Here is a 15,558-nt window from a genome sequence, read left to right on the forward strand (position 1 = left end):
ACCCAAAATTTCCAGGTCACCGACACCAACTCGAAGGATCGTCTCACTTCCACCGCCCCAAGGGACAGCCCTAGCTCAGAGTTTCAGAGTCCAATTCTCTAATTCATTGCTAATTCTACTCGCAGCCCATGGCCAATAACTGAAGAAGACCGAGTGTCACAGGGCAACTTTATTGAGTGGTAACATGGTCATGCCCAGCAAACATGTGTTCCCTCTCATTCATACACACATACACACAGTCGCGCGCTCACACACACGCATACACACACCCTGCTCTTGCCACAGTCCAGTTCTCAGCCACAGGGGTGGGGAGACTCCTCGATTCCTAGGATCCAGAAGCAACAGGTGCCCGAGGGAGGTACGGGGGGGGGGGGAGGACAGGTGGGAGGAAGTGGGGGTGCAGAGAGCCGGGGTGGGCAGGGTTAGGATCACCCACCAGACAGCTGCACAGTGAGATCCCCAGCCCTGGTGGCCTCAGCTTGGCTGCACCCCTTCCGAGGAGCCTTCCAAGGTGTGGCAAAACATTCAGGGTTTGGGAAGGGCAAAGTCCCACTCCGTTTTAGTCCTCTCTGCAGGCTGGGGACTGGAGGGCAAGGCGGGACGGAGAGATCGCAGGCTGCTTCAGCTCTGGGGCTCCTCTGGAGCCTCACTGCCCTCTTCCCCAGCATTGTCGGCTGTCCACAGCGTCAGGTTGTCTCTCAGCAGCTGCATGATGAGGGTGCTGTCCTTGTAGGAGTCCTCACTGAGGGTGTGCAGATCGGCCATGGCCTCGTCGAAGGTGGTTTTGGCCAGTGAGATGGCCTCCTCGGGGCTGTTGGCTATCTCGTAGTGGAAGACGGAAAAGTTCAGGGCCAGGCCCAGGCGTATGGGGTTAGTGGGCGGCATCTCCTTTTTGCTGATGTCCATGGCCTCCTGGTAGGCTGACCGGGCAGAATCGATGATGCGCTTCTTGTCATCGCCAGTGGCCACTTCAGCTAGGTAGCGGTAGTAGTCGCCCTTCATCTTCAGGTAGAAGACGCGGCTCTCGGCCTCTCCAGCCCCTTTGATGAGGTGGGAGTCCAGCAAGCCTAGCACGGTGTCGCACACACCTCTGAGCTCGGTCTCTACCTTCTCCCGGTACTCTTTCACCTCGGGGCCCTTCTCTTCAGACCCCTCCTCGTTGCTCTTCTGCTCGATGCTGGACAGGACTCTCCAAGCCGCTCTCTGGCCGCCCACCACGTTCTTATAGGCCACGGAGAGCAGGTTCCGCTCCTCGCAGGAGAGCTCCTCACCCTTTTCCACGGCACCCTTCATGAAAGCTGCCATGTCCTCATAGCGTTCGGCCTGTTCGGCCAACTTGGCCTTCTGGACCAGACTGGCTCTCTCCATGACTCTGAGGATGGACAGACGGGCGGGCGATCTGGCTGCCTTGGGACTAGTGCTGGATTCTGCGGCTCCCTTGCTCTGGGTCTGCCTTTTGGCTGGGGTGGCATGGCCCTGAGAAGGGTTGGGAGTGGCCTGGGCGGGCCTGGCCCCTGGGTCCTGCCTCCTCCTCTTCTCACCACACCCTTTCCGGCTCTACCTTAAAGGTAAAAGGGCTGGGACGGGGGTGGGGGGGTGGGGGGGGGAGATGTGAGTCATCAGGACAGTCAGCAGGAGAAACCTGGCCGCCTGTCTCACCCGAACAGCACCTTTCGGCTCCAGACTGCCCCCTGCTGTTCAGGGTTGCATTGCAGGAGCGTTTTGGATTACCAAATCAGATTGTCTTTTGGGGTGTCCTTCCAGGGGCAAGGATGGCTTCAGCCACTGCGTGACTTTAGCCCAGGAGAAGCCCAGAGGGCTGGGATAGTTCAGGTGAGAACTCGTGTATAAGTAAGGCAGTACAGTTTCCCAAAACCTTGAGCATCCATGACCTGACGCAACACCTTCCCCACCCCACCCCCAATTGGCTCTATAGGACTGTAGAGGTGGAACCATCAAGTCTAGGGGTGAACGGGCTTGAGATCACAAGCTACCAGCTCCCTTAAACCCCTCCCCCTCCTCGCGCCCTCTTTCTTTTGGCTCGTCTTGGGAGCTATTAGCTGGAAGCAAGAGCTGGACTACTCTCCGAGTCAGCCTGAAGACAGCTCCATCCCTTGGTCCCTGCTCTCCATCAAGATGCCCCATGAACACCCAGAATGCGCAGGTAGCATTTCAGGGTGCCACTTAATGAAGTGTTTAACGAGCGGCCTCTGACGCTCCAGCCCAGCCTTTGTAATTAGTCACCCAATACGTTTGTTGGACACCTTCCCCCTTACAGCACAATTTTCCCTTTCAAGTTGGTGGCCTGTTGACACTTGTCTGGTTCGCCACATCAAGTCACCTGTCCCTTCCGAGCTGCCTGTCGTCATGTATCGGCAGGGCTCCCAGAGGGCGGGGGCCTACCCCTTTGACTATCCTACTCCCGTTTGACTCAGATTACCTCTGTCAGAGGCTGGGAAGCAGGCCACCTGGGTGCTCAGTCCAGTTTGGTCCCCCAGGGGGGACGCTATCAACCTGGGGAGGAAGACAGGGTTGAAGGACAGGAGCTGGTAATGACACATACCATTTTGTTTTATGGAGCAGTGACTCCAGCTCAGTGAGATCCCCCACTCGGCTCCCAGAGGTTCTCTGGTCCCTTCTCATCGATCAAGGCCCTGCCTTTGACCCCTGAGAGAAACCACCTCAGAGATGGAGATCATGTGGTTCCCAACCTTCCTTTCCTGCTTGGTTGGGCCATCTTGAAGCCCTTATTAAAAGAATGGGCATTGGGGGGTAAGTTCCTGCTTCTGTGCCCACCCCAAACACACCCAAAGTTTAGATGGGAGTCCAGGGTCCCTTCTAAAGAACTTTCTCCCTGGGGCCCAGAAAACCTAATCCTTGAATCAGGACCACTACTACACAACCACACCTTTCTCCTCCAGGTGTCTGAGCGCTCAACTTGCCTCTGTGAAGACAGGCTGGGGAATGTGTTTGTGCCACAAAGTAAGGGACTCTTGAGAGACTTCAGGGTCCTGGCTAATTTTATGCATTTTCCCAGGAAGCAGATGGGCTTTCTGTCCTGAGCTCTTGAGTGCTTTGCTTAATTCACAGAGGCACAGAACTACACTAACATGTCAAGTTAGGGAAGGCCATGGTGGTGCACAGTAGAGTCTCAGCATTTAAACACACAGGAGACATACCAGTTGGTGACTGGCTTTGCTACAAGGGAGACGTGCTGCCCCTGCCCTGGGGGGAAAAGAGGCTGGGAGTATATTGTGGTCGGTAGAGTTCCTGCCTAGTGTGTATGGAATTTGATCCCCAGTCCTGTAAAGACCGGTGGGTGCACATCTATAATCCTAACACTTAAGAGGCAGAAGGAGGGAGAAGAATCGCTCTGAGTTCGAACCCAGACTGGTCTATGTGTGGGTGGCTACCATGCTTGCTTTAGCAGTGGTATGGGGGGGGGTCATACCCAGGGGTTCCAAGAACTCTACCAACTAAATACATTCTCAGTGCCCCCTCCCTAGTTTTTCTTTTGAGCTGGGCTCTATGTAATGAGGAAAGATCATAAACTATCTGTACCCTGTGGCCCAGCCAGGTGTCTACAGAAGAGAAGGGGTCCTCAGCCCAAACTCTTTCCTGTCCAGACTGATAAACTGTTAGATATAATAGGCTCTGACTCCTCCCTTTGCATCTGGAGAATTCTTCTCAGCCCTCAAAGGCCTTCCTTGGCTCCCAGCCTGGCCTGGGCTTCCCCAAGTCCTGGGGGCAACTTGGAAATCCCAGGACACTGGGAGCCTGGACCGTGGGGCTTGGCAAACTTGAAGTTTCTAAGTCTAAGAAGGGTGTGTTCTCCGGATGCCTCTTAAGCCGGGAACCTGGTGGGGGTTTATAGCCCACCCCTTCCCCTTCCACTGAAGCCAGGCTTTGACACTCCTACTAGCTCTGGCCTGCACATCCTGACTCAGTTCCTGTCCCAGTTGCCTCCCTTTGCCTCCAGGCTTCTACTTCCCAAGTCCAGGAGCCCAAGCAGGCAGGAGACAGCAGGCCCTGGCAGAGCATGGGACTCCAAAGCAGCTGCCTGAGTCAGCAGGACAGGAGATAGGCCCAAAATCCAGTGAGGGGTAGGTGGGAGGTGTTCCTCATCCTTTCCGGAGCATCTGATTTCGGCAAGAGGGATTCCTATTAGTTAGAAAGAATCGGCCACAACTGGCAAACCCTTTTCTTTTCTAGTCATTTCCTAGGTAATTTCTGTCTTTGGAATGATCAAGTTCAACAGTTTGACCAGAGGGGTTTGTGGTTGGTTGTGAGTAAGAGACCTGTTACATGGCTAAGAGCTGTGCGCTCATTGCCTTTGGGAAGGGACACCAGGCGATGCTTAGGTGATTCAGCTGTTTGCCTTTTTCTTCTTAGGCAATGCTGTTCGAAGTAGCCCCCTCTAAGACCGTCTAGGGTACCAGACGGTGTGGAATTTATGGAAGCAAAGCAGAATGAGGTCAGCACGAGGGCTGCGTTCCAGGTGAGTTATGAGAGGCCTTGGGCAGGTCCCTTCCTGCCCCTGGGCTTTGGTCTCTCCACTGGTAACAGGAGGTTGGCAGCCCCCTCCTAGGTATGGCTCCAAGTTTAGGGCTTCTCCAAGTCCCCACCCTCCCATGCTGGGGTACGAGGCAGTTGCTCTCACACATCCACAGTAGACCCCACCCAGGACCCCAAAGGAAAGTGGCTCCACACACTCCAGGCTATGGCAAAAAGAAGGGGGAGGTCTTTATTTCTGTTACAAAAGGTAGCGGAGAGCAGGTGAGCAGCCCCTGTGCTGGACAAAGCTGATCTCCCCAGGTCTGACCCGGCTCCCTTTGGGCCCTTGGAAGAACATGGAGCTGTCTAGCCCTTGGTGCCTGGGGCCAAGGATACAGGCTCACACTCCACATCCTAAGGGGGGTTGGGGGGCATGGGGGCGTGGGAACAGTGTCAAGCCCGTTGTGCTTAGAGATGTTGCCAAACTTGTTCAGCAGCGTCATCAACACCAGATAGCTCCTGAAGGAACCTGCTAGGCTGGCCTATATGGCTCTGCTGACTGGTGGGGGGTGGGGGGGAAGAGGCTGCAAGGCAAGATTCCTAAAGAGGCTGAACACTTCACAAATCTGGGGAAAGGGCATGAGGGGGTGAGGGGAGGGTGAGGTTCAGCAGTCTTACAGTGTTGTGCTGAGGCTGCACTATGGCTTTCTACATTATGGCCAGCAGGGAGATGGGGGTCGGGGACTAGAGCCCAGCACTGTTGGTGGGGAGGCTCTAGAGAGCACACAAGTAGGATAGGCTGGGGACGGACCCTGTAGGCACAGATGGTGGCAGATGGGCCACAGGTTAGGCAGGTGGAGGTGCCGGGTGCCTGGCTCCCCCCAGGCCACTCTTGGAGAGGCAGAGAGTGGCGCGGTCCTCAGGAGCTCCTTAAGCCCCCGCACATACTGGATGATCCCGGCAGGATGGCAAAGAAGGAGAAGAGAGAGGGTTAGCAGAAGGCTGGAAACAGGTAGTCTGTAGGGCCTGAGTGGGTCAAGGGTTACCATAGCACCTGCCTCTCTCCCAGAAAAGGACCAAGGCTCAGGCAGCAGGCAGGTGAGAGCTTGGCAGGGACGTGAAGCCGGATGCAGATGTTAGCGGCCTGACTGAGGGCCCCTCAGAGCAGCTGGACCACTCTTCCCAGACTCACCACTTCTTTTACAAAGGACTGGTGCTCTAAAGAAGCCTAGTCCAAGGGGGAGGTGGGACAAGGCTAAGAGCCTTCTGTTTGGGGGAGGGGTGGGGGGGCCTGGGAACAGCCATTGTCAACACACATGCCACACCACACACCAGACAGATGGATGGACTCCACGGGGCTGGTGAGGCATGCGATGGTGGTGAGGAGGTGAGGAGCCGGCACTGCTGGCTGACACGTGACACATGGTCTTACCAGCTAACCCTCTGCAAAGAGGCCTGATAGCTCCCCTCAGGCTGTGCAGGAGATGGCAAAGTCCTGACAAGTGTCCTCCTGGAGGAGATACCAGAGAGGTGGGCCCATGTTATGATCTGGCTGGCTGTTCTGGCTGCCTAGGAGGTTGGGTTGGGGCTAGAAACAAGAAGCTCCAACTGGGACCTACTGTCTCAAACATGCTAAGCAATCACTGGGGATCAGGGTGGAAAGTTAGCAGGAAAGAAATCAGGAGGCACCAAGTCCTGGAGGCACAAGAAGGTAGACAAGATGAAGGCAGACAGGTGCTTTAGTCACAGCCCCTTCTAGTCTGCAGAGTTCTCACAAGTCCCTGGGCTGCCTGCCTGCCTTCCTGCTCTCTGACTCCTAGGAGAGACCCAAGCCTGTCTGAAAGAACTCAAGGATAAGCTGCAAGCCAGGAACTCAGCAAAATATAAGCAAATAAAAATTAAACCAAAGCAAATCAGCTCTTAAAAACAGAAGCTTTATTACAAGCAGGAACAAGGAATACTGGCTCAAATAAAAGGCAGGTTAGGGAGCCTTCCAGCCCCTTCCTATCTACCTCTCCCAGAGGCCCCTTGGCACCCACTACTTCCCATCTCTTTCTGGGACCCACTGGCCTTGGGAGCAATGAAGGGACTCTGTAGTGACTTCCTATATCATGGTCCACAAGGGCTTCAGCCCATCTGAAGGGACAAAGAGAACAAGACTCTATTTTGATTAGAAACTATGGCTTCCAGCAGGAGGAGGCCATGCTCTAAGCTTCTGGACAACCCACACATGCCTCCTGGTCCACCCTGCCCCTTCCTTCATTCCTGATTAGCAGAAATGCTCTGTGTTCTAGTCCCTAGCGTTGGGGCCTACACTCAAAGAAGAACTCCTAGGAGGGGGGTGTGGCTTGCAGAAGGGCAGCCGCTCCCTGGAGCCATCACCCCACCCACCACACCTAGCCACAGCCTGTTGGGGCAGGCCACAGCTGGGAGCCCGACCTGGGGGCTGGGTGGCGGGTGAAAGGAGAGAGGGCAGGAGCTGGTGGTCTCTCTCTTGTGACTACTGCACAGCCTCCCTCCCAGTCCCCCGTACCTCAGGCTGATTCTGAACCCAGGGCAATGGGGAAAAGGAATAGCCCAGGGGACATGGGCATCAGCTGTATCTGTACACAGGATGCATGACCGCATGTGTGCACATACACACAATCCCTCACAGCCAGATCTGCTGTAATAAATGTATTAAACTACCTAACCTTCTAAAAACCCTTGACTTGGCACTACACGGATAGTAACACATTAACTCCTATTTTTAAAAGGTTATGTAAAAAAAAAAAAAGTCTATAAAATTGTGCAAAATACCCAGCATTAATAACCCGTTTCAAGTATTGCCAGCATGAGCTACCCCACCCACCTCTAGCCCTGACCTGGAAGAGGGATTGGGGGGGCGCAGGAAAGGATCCTTTAGAGAATCTCTGTGGGCAGGGGAAAGCCAGGTCCTCATTCCTACTGCCCAGGACTCTACAGGAGCTGAGGTTCTGGGGGCCTGGATGGTTTGTTTGGCTTCCTTTGACCCTCTGCCCATGTTCTCTCTACCAGTACCCAGCTCTTTCCTATTGGCTAACTCCATATTAACACCCCCCCAAAAAAACCAAACAAAAAACAAAAACAAAAAAAAAAAAAAAAAAAAAACCAGTGGACATCTAAAGGAATGTAGGAGCCCCAAACCAAAGCAGTCCCAGGACAGGTCCCCACCTGTTGCCTGCAGCTCGAGCCAGCTACTCAGCAGGCCTGCTTCCAGAAGCCCCTGGCTCGCCAAGGTCCAAGCAAAGCCTCCAGTTGGGAGGCCGCCCATTCGGTTCATACCCCATAATGCTGGGCCTCCCTGGGCACAGGCAGTAACTTGGCATGGTCTCCTTAGTGGCCTTCAGAGGCTGTGACTCCTTCTCTCCTACCACTGACCCCCTGGGGGACCTAGGGCCTAAACTGTGGGAACCTAGGTTTGGGGAGCAGAGGGCAACAGCTATGGGATAGTTTAAAAAAAAAAAAAAAAAAAGCCCACGCAGGGTGGGAAATAAATAGGAAAATGCTTGAGTCTTTGGCAGCTCTGCTTCCCTCAGATGGCAGGGGCAAGGTCCCATCAGGCGGGGAGGGTCCCAGGAGGCGTGGAGGGCGGCGGGTGGCAAGCACTCAGCCACATTCAGGGGTGGCCTCCTACCATGCTGGCGTCTGGCTTGGCTCCACAGGCTGGCTCATCACTTCGGATGGGCGAGGGCAACACGGTATCAGACTGCACGAACCCCCGCCGGTCAATCAGGCTTCCAAAACAGAAGGACGAGACATATCAATCAATGCTCCAGGCTAAGGACTAGACAGTGCTGTCTGTGTGTCCTGCCGGGAAGGATCCAGCCCTAGGAAAGCTGGGCAAAGGGAAGCTACTTTCCTTTCAGGAGATTAAGACCTTCCTTCTGGGGCTGGAGAGACAACCCAAGGACCCATAGATGGGAAGAGAGCCGTCTGTCCTCTGACTTCCAAATGCCCGGCCATAGTATGTGCACACTTGAATTTCGCTCACCCACACATGCAGGTGAGCAAACGTAAGTACATTTAAAACAAGACCTTTTGGGGCAAGTGCCAACAGGACAAAATGTTTTTGTTTTCTTGAGACAGGGTCCCAAGCACTTGAAGATGACCTCGAACTTCCCACAGGCCTGCTTCTCCCTCCAGGCTTATTCATCGCTAATTCAAACTGACTCAGCTGTCTGGGTGCCAAGAAGTTAGGCTGCAAGTGAGAGAAAACTAGGAAACAATTGCTACCTGGAGTAGTCAGGGACCCGGTGTCCTGTCTCTCTAGACCAGGCAAGTGTGTAAGGAAGGTCTTGTCCCTGCACCTATGGCTGGTCTACGCCTGTTCTGGAGCTCTGGCGACCCCTGCTGTTAGGACTGACACAGCTTCCCAGCAGGGCTGAGCCACTGCTGAGACCCCACCCTGTACTGGCTGAGCAAGTGTGGTCCTAAAAGTCACTGTAGTATCTCCGAGGAGTAGGATTAAACAGGCTGCCCAGTGCTTTTTAATATTTTGTAATTTCCCCCCCCTTTGAAACAATTTCATTGTATCTTAGGGTGGTCTTGAACATGAAGCAATCCTCCTCTTCAGCTGGGAGTGCTGGGTTTACAGGCAAATGTAATTTTACCCTACAAATGAGTCCATGTGATTAAGTGACAGCCTTCCTCGGAATTCCTGAGTCACTCAGCAGAGGATGGTGAACAGAGGGAAAATCCATGTACACACAGGGAGAAAGACCTGCTAAGGTCCAGAACTCCCATGAGGGCTCCAGATACAAGGGCCACATCCTGTGACTTCTCTTCCATGCCCTGACTTACCTGGGAGGCAATGGGCCACAGAGCACAGCACAACAGTTGGTGATAATACTTTTATGGCTGTAGGGGTTGACAGAGGCCTCACTACCCCTCTTGCTGGACCAAGACCCTTTGATCTGGAAAGAAGCAGCCTGGATCAGTTACCTTCTTCCTCCTACCCTCCCTCCCTCTAGCAGAACTGGGGGTTAAACCGGGACATCTACCACTGAGCTCCGCCTTCAGCCCCTTCCCTTCTCCCAAGGAACTACTCCCGTCTCAGCTGCGTCCTGTTTCTTCCACTTTCTAGAGGGCCACCTAGAGGCCAGGGAAGGAACTTCAGTGGAGGCCTTTCAATGAGAAGGAGGACTTAGATATAGGGAGCTCTCCAGCAGAGGTCAGCAGGCCCCAGCTACCAACAAAGACAAAACCAAAAGGAAGTCTACAGAGGAGAGCATTTGAGTAGACCCTTCCTCCTGTGATGGATAGTTTCACATCAACTTGACACAAGCCAGAGTTATCTGAAAAGAGGAAACCTCAACTAAGAGCTGGCAAACCTGTAGGGTATTTTCCTAGTGATTGATGGGAGAGGACCCAGTTCATCGTCAGTGGTGCCACCCCTGGGCTGATGGCCCTAGCTTCTATAAAAAGGCTGAACAAGCTATGGGGAACAAGGCAGTAAACAGCAGCCCTCCATGACCTCTGCATCAGCTCCTGCCTGCTTGAGTTCCTGTCCTGACTCCCTTCAGTGGTGGACTACAATGTGGAAGTGTAAGCCAATAAGCCCTTTCTTCCCCGACTTGCTTTTGGCCATGGCACTTTGTCACACCAACTAAGAGGGGGGCCAGACTGAGGGCACAAAGCAGCCTGAGCCACTCTGATCTTGGACAGGTGTTTTCAGGCACTGAGAGCCTGACTCTGGGGAGTCCCCTGCTGAAGGCACTGAGGAGCTCTGTAGGAAACACCTGCTGGACTGTCACCCAGAACTTTCTATCCCAGCTGGGCTGCAGCCTCTTTCTGCTTACGTGCCTGTAAGCTCCTGCAGAACCCAGAAAACCAAACCGGGTGGGGTGGTTCCTGGCCAGTGTCATTTCTGCCCCTATCAATGACCAGCACACACGTGTTCAGTTTTGTTTTCCCGAATGAGAGCAAGAGGTTGTGGGATTTTTATTTGTTAAACAGGGTCATGTGTTCTGGGGTGGCCTCCAACTTTCCCTGTAGCCAGGGATGACCTTAAATTCCTGAATCCCCTGCCTCCACCTTAGGATAATATGTGTGTATCACCTTCCTTCTTATTCTTGTTTTTAAACCTTTATGACTTATCTTAAGCAGATGGGGTCTTGCCTGATAGATGTGTGCAGTACTAGAGGACAGAAGAGGGCCCGGGGTTATGTAGGACCAGAGGTACAGGCAGAGCTGTGCACTTGAGTACAGACTGGAGTTATGAGCCACCATGAGGGTGCTGAGAATCAAACCTGGATCTCCAGAGGAGCAGCCAGTGCTCTAACCACTGAGCATCTCTCCAGCCCCACCCTCCTCCTTTTGACACCAAGAGTAAAGGCAGGGCCTTGGACACGCCAGGCAAGTGCTCTACCACTGAGCTACATCTCAGCCCTCTTTTTAGTTTTTGTTTGAGACACTGTTCACACCAAGGTTGGATTGGCAATACTCCTGTCCCAGACTCCAGAGTGGCTGGGATAACATGCCTGTGCCACCAAGCTAATGGAGTTTCTTTCTTCTCTTTCTCCATCTCACAAACCCTCTTTTCCTCTCAAGTCAATGTCTTCCCATGCACCCCAGATGAGCCTCAAATTATAGATCTTTCTGCCTCAATCTCCTAAGCGTTAGGATTACAGGCATGCACCATCAAGCCCAGTCTGGTGTGGATCCACTTTCTTTTGAATGATGACTCTCTGATCAACGTTATGTAGTATTTATGGGACAGTGAGGGAGGTCATGTCTTGACCAAGGACAGTGGCATTCAAATGACGCTGGCTAGAGATGGCTTACCATGAGAACATGGGGTGACGCAATGGAGTCACACTGTTCTGGTCTAACTATGCCTCTCAATGGGTACACCCCAGTCATGACTCTGTGGCCTAGAGATGTGGCGTGGTGGATGTGATTTCTGGCATCAACCCCAGACTGGCCCCTTCCCAGCATTATGACCCTAGGCCATATCTCTCTGTCATGCCATGGGCAGTATGCATCTCAATTCTGTCACAGCAGGATGCAATGCCCCAAGAGACAGGACATTTAAAGGCCCATAAGCGGCAAGGAGCTGGCGCACAAGCCAGGTGTGCTTACTGCCTCTGGAGTTATGAGGAAGGCAACTTAGAAGCTACACCAAGGACCTGACGCATGCAGGAACCCCGGGTCTAACATTAGGATTCCACCTTGGATTCCCCCAACAGGCTACACTTGGCCACCCCAGGCTCCCCGGGCTACCACGGCTTTACTCACATCTTCATTAGTTGTCAGGTTGGAGGCCACGAGGTAAGTGTGGAACCCTGAGAGGCCCAGGATGGACCAGATTGAGAAGAAGCAGATGACCAACTCCAGCACAGTGGGCCCTGTCAAGGACATGTGCTGGAGAGAGAGGGTGGAGCCCCGGCCCCTGTGCTCAGCCTTTGTCATTCACCCTTCCCTGGAGCTAGTCTGGGGACCTTTCTGTGATTCCAGTCATCATTTCTCAGCAGATCACTTTGTCTAACCCAAAATGGGAAGAAACAAGGCAAGGTCTGGCCTAGGGATGGCAGAGGGAATTTCAACCACAGGTTCCTGGTGTGCTCCAGGGAGCTTGGCATCCTAAGGAACTGCAGCTGGTGACATGACTCAACGGATAAAGGAACTTGTCATCAAGCGATGACCTGAGTTGGGACTTCAAGTTGTCCCCATCTCTATTTGTGTGCCGTGGCATATTCGTGTTTCCTGCTGCCCAAGGGCAGGATGAACAGAACTTTCATTAAGAGATACACTTTCTGCCAAGCCTTTGTAATCAGACAGTTTCCTGAGTTTGCGTGCTCAGCCCCTCTTCATGACGATCCATTTAGGATCAGCTCTGGACTTCGACAAAGTAGCTGTTAGAGTGGATTCTGGGGAACAGACATGACCCTAACATCCCACTCTGGAGATCCATCCCACGGAGGACTCAGTCCCCACCCAGGGCAACCAGCCGGCAAAGGATATCTCGCTGGAGTCTTTTTTAGAGCCGAGAGAAAGTTGCTTCCTTGAGAAACTGGGAAGAAGAAAAACACAGCTCAGGGAGGGGGTGGGGCGGTGAGGGTGGGGGTGAGCACGGCCCTTTGCTAGGGCTGAGCTCACTGGTTGACCTTCCTCCACCCTTTGTCCCCCGACTCACGCAGGGTCAGGTGGGTGACCACACAGGCGAAGATGAAGGCCGTCAGGAAGGAGAGAGAGAGAATAAACGCATAAAAGAAGCGGTAGTTCCGTCTCCCCACACAGTTGCCCACCCAAGGGCAGTGATGGTCAAACCGTTCTAGAAAAGGAAGGAGTTGGTGTGGGTCTCTGATTAGCACTGCTGGGTGGCTAGCTAGCCCCCCCCCCCAGGCTGGCACTCACCCCTCCCCACCAGCTGACTCCGGTCCTTCCTTTGGACACACCCTGCTTCTAGTCCCAGCTCATCCATTCCCACCCACTGCTTGACACATTCCCAGTCTATTCTTTTAGCTCCATAGTAACTCCTTCAGATGTCAACTACAAAGCCACTCCCTTAAAAAGTCTCCTATGGCCTCAAACTAGGCAGGGGTCTCCTGGTCGACTCTCTTACTCTTCTATACGGCTTTGCCCTTGAACGAGACATGTGCTGGCCTCGGACCTCTGCCATCTCCAGAGTCCAATGGTGTCTACTTCAAAGACTCACAGACTATGGCCTCTTACTAGCTGTATGCCAAAAGCTCTGGCCTTAAGGTCCAGAGAGGGCTGGGCCACTACCTACCTCATGCAGAGCTGGCACCAGAGGCCAGGGCAGATGACTGAGCTCATACTATTGCTCAGTTCCTGAGGGTGGGAGTCGCACCCTGCTGAGGAAAGTCCCTGTGGGAATCTGGGTCATGAGCCCGTTGCACGCCTTATGCCAAAGGCTGGTGCCTCTAAGGTAGTGGGTGGGGCAGACTGGCAGAGATGAATAACAGGCATTGAGTCACGCACTTCACTGCCTGCTGGGCCCGCTCTCCTCTTCAGGGAGTGCTGAGCTGGCACCATGAAGTCACTGTCCTGGGAACTGTGCAGTGTCACCATGGCTCAGCTAGCTTGGGTGTCATATAGACTCTCCCTTATGACACCTTCCTAAGGGACTGTCATAGGTCTTCATCGAGCTGTAGAGCATCTGGGGAGCAGGGTGAGGGGAATAAACCAAGCGGAGGGAGTGGTCGAGAGCCAACCTGCAGACTCCCACCCTCCCTGCCTTCTTTCTCAGTTAGATCACCCGGTCTTCCCTGTCACTGCTCCAGGTTTCCACAGACCTGCGGAGGAGCACACGGAAGCTGGGAGACAAGCTCAAGGTCTCTGCCACAAAGCTCAGGGATCAATGGGACGGGATATATACCTGCCCTGGGCCAAGAGATGTCGCAGGCTTCCCACTCAGCCCAAAGTATTTCAGATGCTGCCTGTCTGGACCCACACATGACTTCCTACATCCAAGACTCAGTCTCTCAGGGCTCTTTGAGGGACCCTACTCACCCACACAGTTGTCACAGACGCTGCAGTGTGAGGTCCGGGGTGGACGAAACATCTTACAGGTGAAGCAATACTTGAGCTTCACCATCTGCCCGTTGATCATCACCTCCCGCGTCCGAGGGGGCGGTCGGTATGTGGAGCTGCCTGTGTTATCTGAGGGTGTGAAGAGAGAAAATGAGGATATCCAAGACAGCCCATGGCCCTCGACAGTGGGAAGCCACAGCTGCCTGGCGGGGACAGGGGCACCTCAAGGAGAATATGCCCAGGAACACAGGGGAGAGGGGTGGGGGCACAAGTGCAGGGACAAATGTTAAAAACCAGCACTCTCTGCAGGCATGGGACTGTGCTGAGACCTCACACAGCTGATCGAGTACTTGCTGGCCTGACCCTGAGAAAGGTCATCAGGGATAGAGTTCCTAGGAAGGGTTAAGGAGGCTATATGCATTTAATTAAGTCTAGATCCAACTTCTAATACATGGGAGCTTCACAGTGAAAGGAACGAGATAAACTTCCCAGGGAAGCGACTGAATCTAGACCTCTGGCATCTACAAACCACTGGCCTGACCGCTCACCAAAACCAGCATTACTTCTAGAGAAGACAGTGGCCAAGAGTGCTTCCTGCTCTTCCAGGAGATCTGAGCTCTGTTTCCAGCATCCACGTCAGGTGGCTTATAACTGCCTGTCAGTCTAGCTCGCTTCTGACATCATGTGCTCCTCTCTCCCCTCACACATAACTAAAAACAAAATCTTTTTTTTAATGTTTATTTATTTTACATGTATGAGTACACTGTAGCTGTCTTCAGACACACCAGAAGAGGGCATCAGATCCCATTACAGATGGTTGTGAGCCACCATGTGGTTGCTGGGAATTGAACTCAGGATCTGTGGAAAAGCAGTCAGTGCTTGTAACCGCTGAGCCATCTCTCCAGCCCCCTAAAAACAAAATCTTAATAAATAAAAATGTAGGGCTGGAGAGATGGCTCAGTGGTTAAGAGTACTGACTGCTCTTCCAGAGGTTCTGAGTTCAAATCCCAGCAACCACATGGTGGCTCACAACCATCTCTGAAGACATCTATAGTGTAGTCATATAAATAAAATAAATAAATATTAAAAAAATAATAAATAAATAAAATGTAGTAACAAAAAAAGAACGTGAGAGCTAGGCAGTGGCACAAGCCTGTAATCTCAAATGCTGGAAAGCAGGCAGTACAACTGTGAGTTCAAGACCAGCCTGGACTGCAACATCTCTTCCCCTCCTCTTTCCTTTTAGAAAAAAGCATGTTTATTGACTACACTGAAAGACAGAAAGGCAACAGAAGAACCACCTGCAGGCTGGAGATATGGCTCAGCGGTTAAGAGCACTGGCTGCTCTTCCAGAGGTCCTGAGTTCAATTCCCAGCAACAACATGGTAGTTCACAACCATCTGCAACTGGATCTGATTCTCTCTTCTGGTGTGTCTGCAGACAGCTATAGTGTACTTACTTATATAAGTAAAATAAATAAATCTTAAAAAAAAAAAAAAAAAGAACCACCTGCTACCATTACCTTTCTTGTTGTTTAATGGAAAAATA

General features: G+C 52.9%; 2 protein-coding genes across 4 annotated transcripts in view; both read right to left on the minus strand.

The window, feature by feature from the left end:
• Positions 1-285: 285 nt before the first annotated feature.
• SFN (stratifin) lies at positions 286-1,372 on the minus strand. The gene has a single exon (XM_080920896.1). It carries the CDS (start codon positions 1,366-1,368, stop codon positions 622-624), a length of 747 nt encoding a protein of 248 aa, XP_080777022.1. The 5' UTR covers positions 1,369-1,372; the 3' UTR covers positions 286-621.
• A 94-nt stretch (positions 1,373-1,466) lies between these two features.
• Positions 1,467-15,558, minus strand: part of ZDHHC18 (zDHHC palmitoyltransferase 18) — a 30,560-nt gene continuing 16,468 nt past the window's right edge. The window contains exons 3-10 of one of the 3 annotated variants that reach the window (XM_080920893.1): positions 13,990-14,139; positions 12,650-12,787; positions 12,478-12,526; positions 11,752-11,854; positions 9,316-9,428; positions 8,150-8,249; positions 2,441-2,514; positions 1,467-1,577 (exon numbers count right to left, since the gene is read on the minus strand). In XM_080920893.1, the coding sequence (XP_080777019.1) occupies positions 2,446-2,514; positions 8,150-8,249; positions 9,316-9,428; positions 11,752-11,854; positions 12,478-12,526; positions 12,650-12,787; positions 13,990-14,139 (722 nt within the window). In that variant the 3' untranslated portion in view covers positions 1,467-1,577; positions 2,441-2,445. Of the gene's footprint in view, positions 1,578-2,440; positions 2,515-5,301; positions 5,442-5,926; positions 6,005-6,407; positions 8,250-9,315; positions 9,429-11,751; positions 11,855-12,477; positions 12,527-12,649; positions 12,788-13,989; positions 14,140-15,558 lie in introns of those variants that run through there. The other 2 variants (XM_080920894.1, XM_080920895.1) reach the window with 2 other exon arrangements.

This window comes from Micromys minutus (assembly GCF_963924665.1).
Source record: "Micromys minutus genome assembly, chromosome: 9".
Taxonomy (NCBI): Eukaryota; Metazoa; Chordata; class Mammalia; order Rodentia; family Muridae; genus Micromys; species Micromys minutus.

Excerpts from the sequence above, each read along its gene's own strand:
- SFN (XM_080920896.1), bottom strand. The coding sequence starts at position 1,368 with ATGGAGAGAGCCAGTCTGGTCCAGAAGGCCAAGTTGGCCGAACAGGCC.